At 35.3% G+C, this 10,784-nt stretch overlaps 2 protein-coding genes across 2 annotated transcripts; both read right to left on the bottom strand.

Annotated features, from left to right (window-relative positions):
- Positions 1-4,327: 4,327 nt before the first annotated feature.
- Positions 4,328-7,372, bottom strand: LOC112039752 (pre-mRNA-splicing factor ATP-dependent RNA helicase DEAH1-like). The gene is given in 3 exon segments (XM_065773475.1): positions 4,328-6,126; positions 6,129-6,903; positions 6,905-7,372. Coding segments are annotated over 3 exon segments (3,042 nt in total).
- Positions 7,373-10,301: 2,929 nt separating this feature from the next.
- On the bottom strand, positions 10,302-10,784 carry LOC112039753 (uncharacterized). Its single transcript, XM_024072659.2, has one exon. The coding sequence runs from the start codon at positions 10,782-10,784 to the stop codon at positions 10,302-10,304; it is 483 nt and encodes a 160-aa protein (XP_023928427.2).

Genomic DNA, 10,784 nt, shown 5'->3' with positions numbered 1-10,784 from the left:
ATTCAGATGGTATCATTATTAATCCATAATATGTTCCTAGACCAATATGGTATTATGTTATAATAGCATCTTAAGAATGGTAAAAGAGGAAAAAGAAAAGAATTGTAAGAGATGTCAAAGGATGCAAGTCCTAAGATAACACCAGAATAGTCATTACTTTATTTGCGGAAGATGTTGTCAAGTGACATTAAACACATAATTAACCTTTTATGACACAGTAAAGGCAGACAAGCCAACACGAAAGTAAAGTATAACAAAACAATGTATCACTTTAACCAGGCAAGAAATCAAATGTCTCATTGTTGTTTTTTTGATAGGTAATCAAATGTCTCATTGTTGTTCTGCTGTGATTCTGGAATCCTAGCATTTGAATGCTCTTCAGTATTGTTTTGAGTGAGCAAAGATGTAAGATACCTTCACTTGTTCTCACACAAGTTACAATTCCTTCATTACATATCCTTAATCACCACAATATATTAGAGGAACTCATTTCCTTAGTAAAATCCACCAAATAACCTCTCTAGGCTCTCTGTCATACATCTTCTTTATATTTCTCCATTAGACATCTAAGTAAGAAAAAAATACTTCTATGGTAGACCTCCCTAGCATAAAACCAAATTGATAATCCGATAATGTTCAATCTGCTACATTATTATACTAGTACCCTAAAGCATAAATAAAAATCAAAAAATTAGGAAGAGAAAAGGATTGGTCACTAAAGGCACTCTCCTCCATAGGAGGAAGTATAAATCATATATTTTACATATAGAATGACTTCCCAAGTAAGCTCAGTAAAGTAAAAGAGGAGAACACGCCATCACAATTAAAGGGTACTACAATCAGGTAATTCTAAGTGAATATTGAGAAAGTAGAAATTGGAAAGATATAAAAGATCCTAATAAAGTACTATTATTACCATCATGTTGAAGGAAGGGGGCTGAGAGAGGGAGCAAATGCTGTAGCACTACCAACCATACTCACTAGCATGCAACGAATGAACATAGAATACACACACATACATAGCCCAAGACAGACTATCTGCCCAAACTACAATAAATTTGATCATACAAGCCATGCATGTAAGAATAGAACCAATTAATGTGCCATAATCAAAATATAAATATTGAAGCATACCATTTCCATGCCAAGAGTTTGATACTTCTCAAAAGCCTAAGGTGTAATGTATTCAGACACTGGCATATGGCGCTTTGACGGTCTCATATATTGACCAAATGTCATCACATCCACACCTGCTGGTCTCACCTTCTCCATATTTCTGACAACTTGCTCGGGTGTTTCTAACATTATTGAAGTTTTGGCAAGTGTTCCAGCAGGAACATAGTCCTTGGCCATCACTAAAACATCTGAAGACTGCTTGAAATTAGCACGGTAATCATGCACAGAACTCTGAAGCACTTCAACCGTTTCAATATTATGAGCAAAGACAACTAATCCTGATTTCGCCACTTTCTCTACACAGCCAGCATCTCCTCGAAAATCAGGAGCTGAAGAATCAAAATAGTGCAACATTACAGAAAGAACAAGGGCTCCTCCAAACCATCTATAGGCTTAAATCAACATAAAAGAGTCCTTGTAAAGTCATCCAACTTCCTATATATAAGCAGAATTAAATCATGTATACATTTGGATCCAATTTTAACCATGCATTCCACAGTTAAGTAAAATTTATTATTAGTTCCAAAACAAGTATTCAAATGCCTCCCTCTAAAACTGCCAGTAGTGTACATGAGCTTCCCTATAAACAAATTCCAACGTAAAAATTATTCAGCTCAACTAGTCAAAGCTCCAGAACCACCAAAAAAAAAAAGATTGTACAAACAGCCAATTAAAGGGCTTGCGTGGCTGATGAACCAAAATTTGAAAAATCATGGAGCTGCACAATCAAAAATAGTGCAAGCAACTGATTAAGGGAAAGTAAAGAAATAGTTATTTAGTTCCAGTTATATTCAAATTTTGAAGTCAAATGTATTTTATTTTAGGTATTATTAGTAAATTATATAAATTCGAAATATATTTAATTCCCAGAGTCAAGGTTATTTTGTAATTCAATAATTGGGATATCCCAAATAAATTAAAATTCGGGTGTTCCTATTTCAGTTAGAATTAGGCTTAGTCTTAAGAGTCTATATAAGCACAATAACACACTCCTATATATGAAGACAGTCTTATAGATTACACTTTGAATGATGAATAAACTATCTCTTGAAATTTCCAATGGTTAGGTGCTGACTCCAGCCAACCCTATGTGCTAACACCTAGAAGTTTGTTTTATCTTGCTTGGTGCTAACTCAAAGCACTCCAAACTCCTAGAGGTTTTTTTCATCCCTCTTGTTATGAATCCAACAGGAATAATAGAAAATGAGAAACACATTGCCAGCTTGTGCAGCATTAGCATTTAGCTGTGTTTTTACTAGCCTACATTTGCAATTAAATCCCAAGCTATCTATGGCTTTTCCAAGGAAATGCACAATCAAAATAGTGCAAGCAACATCACAGAAAGAGCAAAGATGCATCTAAAACAGCTATAGACATAAATGAACACAAGAGTCATGGTAAAGCATTCCAATTTCCTATATATAAGCAGATTTAAATCATGTTTAACCATGCATTCCACTGTCTAGGAGAACTTTACAGTAAATCCCATAAAAAAAAAGTATCCAAATGCCTCTCTCTAAAACTTCTAGTAGTGTAAATGAGCTTCCATATCCATATATACAAATTCAACATAAAAAAATATTCAGCTCAACTAGTTGAATCTCCAACACCACCAAAAGTGATTACACAACCAGCCAATTAAAAGGCTTGCGTGGCTTATGAACCACATTTTCAAAATCAGGATCTGCAGAATCCAAAAAAGTGCAAGCAACATGACAGAAAGAACCAAGACACATAGAAGACCAAGAAATGTTAACATCAAGAATCATTGACATCGTAATCCAACTTTCTATATATAAGCAAACCCTTATCATGTATAACAATGGATCCAAGTTCAACCATTCAATCCACAGTCTAGGTAAAGTTTACAATTAATTATAAAACAAGTATGTAGGGGCCTTTGTTTGGAACTGCCTATAACATAAATGAGCTGCACTATTTACAGATCATAACAAAAGGCTTAATCACCCAATTAAGGGCTGCAAGTTTTAAAACTATGACAAGCTAAGCTGGTTTGAGCAGCATTTCTCAAAAGCCACTCCACAAATTTGGTGAAATAAATAATCTTTGATTTAAAAAAAAAAAAGAAAAAAGATGCAGGCAGCTTCCGCTTTTTAAAAGCTGAAGCTTCCTTTGAAAAGACCCAACAAACAGAGCTTAAAGGGTCACTAAATCAAATGCCAATTCCTGCAATCCAGGAAAATGGACTTCAAAGGTAATAATAGAAAAAGCAACACATCTTCTGCATGTGCAGCATTAGTTGTAGCATCCACTGGCCTATGTTTATGGTTAAATTCCAAGCAATCTATTGCTTTTCTTAATAACAATTAGCTATACTTGCAAACCTTTCAATTATTCTAACATCTATATACACATTCATTAATTCTCACACTTAAAAATAAAAAATAAAAAACCAATATCTCATTCATACCACCAAAAAAAGATTATACAAGCAGCCAATTAAAGGGCTTGCGTGGCTGATGAACCAAATTTGAAAAATCAGGAGCTGCACAATCAAAAATAGTGAAAGCAACTGATTAAGGAAAGGTAAAGAAATATTTATTTAGTTCCAGTTTTATTTAAATTTTGAAGTCACATATATTTTATTTTAGGTCTTATTAGTAAATTATATAAATTCGTATTTTATTTAATTCTTAGAGTCCAGGTTATTTTTGTAATTCAACAAAAATGTTTTTGCATAATCATTCAACTAAAATTGATTTCTGGCACATCATTGAAAATCACATTCTAATTTAACAATTGCTTATAAAATAGCCAACAATTCAATGACCTAACATGATGATGATTGAAATCTATTTCCTAATATCATTTCAGCATTTAATCCAATCAAGAATAAACAAGCATAGTACATACACCACATAGACACCCTGACGTTATGGTATTTGAAGACGGGAATTTTTTTTTTTTGGTCTTTGATAGGTAAAAAGCTTAAAGGAATATAAGAAACAAACAATCTGCTCCTATGGTATACAGGTCTTGTACTAATGGAAACAAAAACATTAAGCAAAATCGCACAAATCTAAAAAATCCAAAAAAGAAGCATCATCCAATCAAACAAAATATGCAAGGAAAACCACCAAGTTATTGCATGCCAATCTGCTTTCCTGAAACTTGTGACCAGTTTTCAGTCCTACAATCGCTTCATTTCTCCACGAGACTTTGTCTTTGTACCCAAATCTTCAGCATCCTTAAGCTGGTACCAGTACGGGGCTATTTCCACCAACCACTCCCACTTTAGTTCTGTTACCTGTCTCATATATGCCTTGGTTGTGAGCACCAATTCATGGTATAGAACACATCTTGGAAGTACTTGTGCTAGCCCTGAGCTTGGGTGCATGTGAACAGCCTGTGGAGGTTTGACTGTCCGGTAAGACCCATTTGTTTGTAGCCTTGCAGAGTGTGGAAAAAAACCTGATGTTATAGCCTTTTTTATAGACTCTAAATCATTGGCATTAGAGTTTAGTTCAATTCCAACCCTTTCCAAGAGCCCCTCAAGTTGATCACGTATGTCCCTAGCAGGTTTCATACTCCTAATTTGTACATAATTTTCATAGCACCATTGTGCCAAGTAACCTGTCTCCTTCCATGAATTGTAGACATTTAGCAATGCAATGTGATCCCCCACATTTCCAGAATGAAAATTCATTCGTGCATTGTCAGCATGGACTTGTTTGTCCTTTGGCCGATAAAAGATGGAATTACCAACCGAAAGCATAGCAGCAATGGAAATCATTTCATCTGAGCACTTGTATTTATCAGAAGCAACTATTGCTTTGGATAGCATGGGATCAAGAGGGAACTCTGCCATCCGTCTACCTAACATAGTTAGCTCGCCTCTTTCGTTCAAAGCATTCAAAGAAAAGAGTAGTTCCAAGGCTTCCATTAATGCTTCAGGTGTAGGCGAGTCCATAAAATCAAACTTCAGCAAGTCATGGATCCCAAGGCTCTTAAGAATAAGGACAACATTTGCAAGGTTAGTCCTTTTGATTTCTAGTGTAGTATTATCTTCCAAATCATTATAACTGCAGACAGTATATAACCGGAAGCATTTTCCAGGACCTGTTCTTCCTGCTCGACCTTTCCTCTGATTAGCTGATGCTTTTGATATTGGAGCAACTAGCAATGACTCCATTCCAGTCCTTGGATTATAAGATTTCATTTTACAAAAGCCTGGATCAATTACATACTTGATCCCATCAATAGTCAAGGAGGTTTCAGCTATATTTGTAGCAAGAACAACTTTCCTTGCTCCTTCAGGAGTGGGTTCAAATATTTTTGATTGGAGCTCAATTGGTAGGTTTGCATATATTGGGCAGATAATCAGTTCAGCAATCTTTGTCCCTAGTGCCTTTGTCCTGTGCTTTAAATTTTCTTCTACTGTTTCAATCTCTTCTTGACCAGTCAAGAAAACCAATATATCTCCAGGTTCTTCCTTCACATGAATATGAAGAACAGTAAATATAGCTGCATCCAAGTAATCAGCTTCCGGAGCTTTCGTGTGGTTTATTTCAATAGGATAGCGCCTCCCTGGAAAGCTAAAGATTGGAGCAGAATAAAAAAAATCACTAAATTTCTCTGCATCAAGTGTTGCACTTGAGATTAGTAACTTAAGATCAGGGCGGGATCGAGCAACATCCTTCACCAATCCAAATAGAATATCAGTTGAGAGAGTTCTTTCATGGGCCTCATCCACCATTAACACACTATAGCTTTCCAAATCTGGTTCAGCCAGAAACTCTCGCAACAACATCCCATCTGTCATATATTTCAGAACAGTCTTTTCTGAAGTGCAATCTTCAAAACGGATAGAATAACCTACCTCATGGCCAAGTTTGACACCCATTTCATGAGAAACTCGAGCAGCAACACTCATAGCAGCAACTCGTCGTGGCTGTGTGCATCCAATCTTTCCGCGCTTTGTGTATCCAGATATTGGGGTATCTGTGTAGTCTTCCCAGAACCAGTTTCACCAACAATAACAACAACTTGATAATCTTGAATGGCTTGAAGCAGTTCATCGCGATATGAATAGATAGGTAAAGATTTTCTCTCCTCTTGAAGCCTCTCCAAAGCTGATTTTGCCTTCTTCTCAAGCAACTTGGACACCTCCTCATTGTCAGTATTGTAACCATCCACAACTGAAGTTTTGATAAAATCAATCTGATCCTCAAACACAAACTGATAGTCATCATCAGATATTTGCTTTTTATTCTTTGAACCATATTTCAGCATTGCCTTTCCAATTTGATAATCCTCCCAAGCCTCTTGTTCTGCAAAAGGGTTCATTTTATCCCCAACACCTTCTTGGTCTCTGCAAAGTTTCAAAGAAACATCAAATCTCTTTTCCTGATTAACACTTCCTTCTTGATCATAGGCTTCAGGAATTTTGTACTCACTTGTATCATCAACCTCCACTGCTTGCTTCTTCTTCTTCTTCTTCACGATCTCATACAATTCCTTCTTGTGCCTTAACTCACCATATTCAGCTTCAGTAAGCTTCACCCCATCAAATAGATATTCCTCATCTTCGATATCATCTCTTAATTCCTCTACTTTGTTTTTCTCCCTTTTCTTCAAGTACTCTTGCCTTGAAACTCTTCTTAAAGCTATAATGTCATCTTGCTTCAAAGCATCAATAGGCTCCATTAATAACTCTCGTGTCCCTAACAAATCCCGGTTTCTTATATTTTGCTCTAGTTGCTCCCTCTCTCTCTAGTTGCTCCCTCTCTCTTTGGTCACGCACTAGTCTCTCCTCTTCTGACTCTGAACCATCATCATCACTTTCAATCTTCTTCCTGAAACGTTTTCTATGATGAACAACAACATTATCTTCTTCACCGTCACCAGCATCTAAAACTGCATAAGTCTTCTGCTTTCTTGCCAACATTGCAGCCTCCTTCTCTCGTTTCTGATAAAGGGTTACACTACTGTCATTCTTCGCCGCGGCTTTTCGGGGTACCCTAGTGAAGATTTCTTCAGCAAACCCATGAAGGGTGTCAGTTGATGAAGCCAATGATCCACATTCCACTGAAAGCTTGTTCACCAAATCACCAGTTGACGTCGCTTGCTTAGCCAGTGCAATAACGTATTGAACCAACGTGGGCTGTGAATATCCCAGCAGCGAAATCAACTGATCAGATACCCATGCCTTCAAACTGTCGCTGCACCTCCCCATTGATATCGAAGAGTCGTAAGAATAATGCGAGTGATTGATGGTGTAAGTAAAACTAAGAGAAGGGAAGGGTTAAATAGACACAAACATCAACTTCACAATTACTTTCAAAATAAAATCTAAATTTATTATAAATAAATAAAATCTCAAGTATTTCCTATAGTGACTTCGCATATTATCGTTGGATTTTTGGACTTTTATATCAAAACTATCTTTACCTTTTTCATTATCTCTCTATTCTAAGTTGAAGCATCAATGATGAGTATTGAATTTTACATGTGACTGTGGGTGATCTGTGAAGCACTCAAGCAACTTAAAGCTTTTTATTATTTTTAATTAGCTTGTAATCTCATGTGTATATATATATGGATATATTTAAGAGAAATGATATGTCCACAATATTTTTACAATAAATTCTAAGTGGCAAGTTGTTACTGGTCGTTATTGTTAGGGTAAAAATGTAATCTTAGTGTTAGGTTCAAATTTGAACCAATAACAACTAATCATCTGTGATTTGTTGTAAAAATATTGTAAAAATGTTATGGACGTAGCAAATCTCTATGCTTAAAAGATATACATTAAGATGTATAGTATTTCCATATATGTTAAGAATTTTATAAATTAAAGATTAGAAAATTTTATCTAAAAAATAATAATAAGGGTGGAACCATAATAATTTTCTTTTTTTTTTTTTTTTAAATCTAAATTTATTATAAATAAATAAAATCTCAAGTATTTCCTATAGTGACTTCGCATATTATCGTTGGATTTTTGGACTTTTATATCAAAACTATCTTTACCTTTTTCATTATCTCTCTATTCTAAGTTGAAGCATCAATGATGAGTATTGAATTTTACATGTGACTGTGGGTGATCTGTGAAGCACTCAAGCAACTTAAAGCTTTTTATTATTTTTAATTAGCTTGTAATCTCATGTGTATATATATATGGATATATTTAAGAGAAATGATATGTCCACAATATTTTTACAACAAATTCTAAGTGGCAAGTTGTTACTGGTTGTTATTGTTAGGGTAAAAATGTAATCTTAGTGTTAGGTTCAAATTTGAACCAATAACAACTAATCATCTGTAATTTGTTGTGAAAATGTTGTAAAAATGTTATGGACGTAGCAAATCTCTATGCTTAAAAGATATACATTAAGATGTATAGTATTTCCATTTATGTTAAGAATTTTATAAATTAAAGATTAGAAAATTTTATCAAAAAATAATAATAAGGGTGGAACCATAATAATTTTTTTTTTTTTTGGGCAAAATGAAGCATAATAACTAAGACATAACCTATTATAACAGTAATTTTTTAAGAGTAAAACTTAGGTACAGTATCTTAGGTGCAATACTTTAAGTATCTCCACTTAAATTTCAGCCACATGTATTTAATTAAACATTGAACAAATAGCGTTAACTTAAAACACTTCCATCCATCCTCATTTCCCCTGCACTCACATTTCAAAGTCAAACCAGTCTGTCACACTCTCTCTTATAATCAAGCTAATCCACCATCCCACCACCCAATACATCCACCAAAACCTCATCAACGTTATCATCATCACCACTCAAATCAACAATGCTAAAGACCATATGGACCATAACTGATTTCACAAAACTGGAGTGAGTTGGATCTGATTTGTGACAAGAGGGAGTCGATTTCACTAAAGGGTCATGGAGGCCGATGGGTTTCGACTTAGTTCTAGAAGAAAGGGAAGGCGTAGATGAAGAAGATGAGGATATAGAGTCTGACTCATGAAGAAGATGAGGATGAAAAAGTAAGGAACTTGACTCTCCTCTCTGGCCACCAGTCTGACTCATGTTTTGCATCGCAGCCTGCGATCTAGTCGGAGTCACCAAGTCCATGGCCATGGCCATGCCCATCGCTTCCGCCGTCAAGATGATCCACATCAAGTCTCTCATCACAACAATCTCACTTGCGTGGAAAATTACAATCTTCGCCGGTGAGGGAGTTAGGGAAGGAGGAGAAGGGGTGTAGGTTGTGACAGTGGTGGAGGTGCGTGGAATTGCCTCCTGAACTTGCCCATCGCCATTGTTGCATTTTTCTTTCTTTCTCTTATTTTCACAGAAAGGGATATGGGATTGTGAAGTTTGTGAAAGATTGATTTTTTTTGTTTCTTTTGGGAGATTAGGACTGTTGAAGGGTTGTGAATTTTACAAAAAGTCAATTTCTTCTTGTAAGTTGTGAGATCAAAGATTTCTCAGATTGAGGTGATGGGATTTTCTTGCTTCTAAATGGGTTTTTGATTCTCTTGATATAGGGGAAAAAAACGGAAAGAGCTATCAGTTGTAACGTCGTTTGTTCAGTGTTTAAGTAAATATACGTGGCTGAAATTTAAGTGGGGAACCTAAGATACTACACGTAAGAAACTGTACCTAAATTTTGTCTATTTTTTATTATATGAAAAAATTCCCTTATAAATATATTATTCTTTTTGGTAATTTACACCTCAAACCACAATTTTGAGAAGTGTTAACCAAACACTCAATTTTTTTAAAAAGCATTTTTAATAGTTTTTGCCAAATATTCTGCTTTTTCAAAAATCTCAGTTTCATACTGCATTTTTAAAACCATAACTTTTTCAGTTTAAATATGTCCAAATAAAAATTAAAAATGCTTTAATTACTACAAATTTTACCATAAAATATTTACAAATTAATATGTGAACAACAACCCAATAAATGAAGGTTTGAATTTTTTTTTTTAATAAAAAGCAACAATAATTCAAAAATTATTTATTCGTATAGTGTAATCAATACAGCAACAACAACCAAACCAAAATTAAAATCAAAAGAGGTCAAATATATAAATTGATCACCAACTTGTGTTCTTGTACTTTTTCTTTTTTTTTTGAGAATCAGAACTATTACAACAGAACAACAACAAACAAACACAACAACTACACAGCATCCAAATGGATTACATCAGACACATAAGGAGGGATCTCTTCAAGCCAAGCCAACACTGTGTCAACATGAATAGCATTGTGGGCCAGAGTGTGAGCAACCTGGTTTGCCTCCCTCTTTGTGTGAAGGAAATTACAGTTTTTCATAGCCTTTGCCAACTGCTTCACGTCCTCAATGATGTGTCTAATATGACAAGTAGAGTCAGCAGTGTCTTGGATAGCTTTAACCACCTCAAGTGAATCACTCTCAATTATAACACAATTAAAGCTAGTTTCAATTGCAAACCTGATGGCCCACCGGATAGCCAATGTCTCAATGACCTCTACCTCTTGCACACCTTCCACTTTCTCCGACAAAGCGACCAGCACCCACCCTTGACTGTCATGCACCACCACACCTATGCCTGTTGAATTATTCTCTTTGAAGATAGCTCCATCTACATTAGCTTTGAACCAGCCTTGGGGGGTGGTACCCAT

The sequence above is a fragment of the Quercus suber genome, unplaced genomic scaffold (assembly GCF_002906115.3).
Source record: "Quercus suber isolate HL8 unplaced genomic scaffold, Cork oak 2.0 scaffold_75, whole genome shotgun sequence".
Lineage (NCBI taxonomy): Eukaryota > Viridiplantae > Streptophyta > Magnoliopsida > Fagales > Fagaceae > Quercus > Quercus suber.
This window is presented reverse-complemented; position numbering and strand designations above follow the sequence as displayed.

What these genes read in the sequence shown, in the direction of transcription:
- LOC112039753 (XM_024072659.2), bottom strand. Translation starts at nt 10,784, where the DNA reads ATGGGTACCACCCCCCAAGGCTGGTTCAAAGCTAATGTAGATGGAGCT.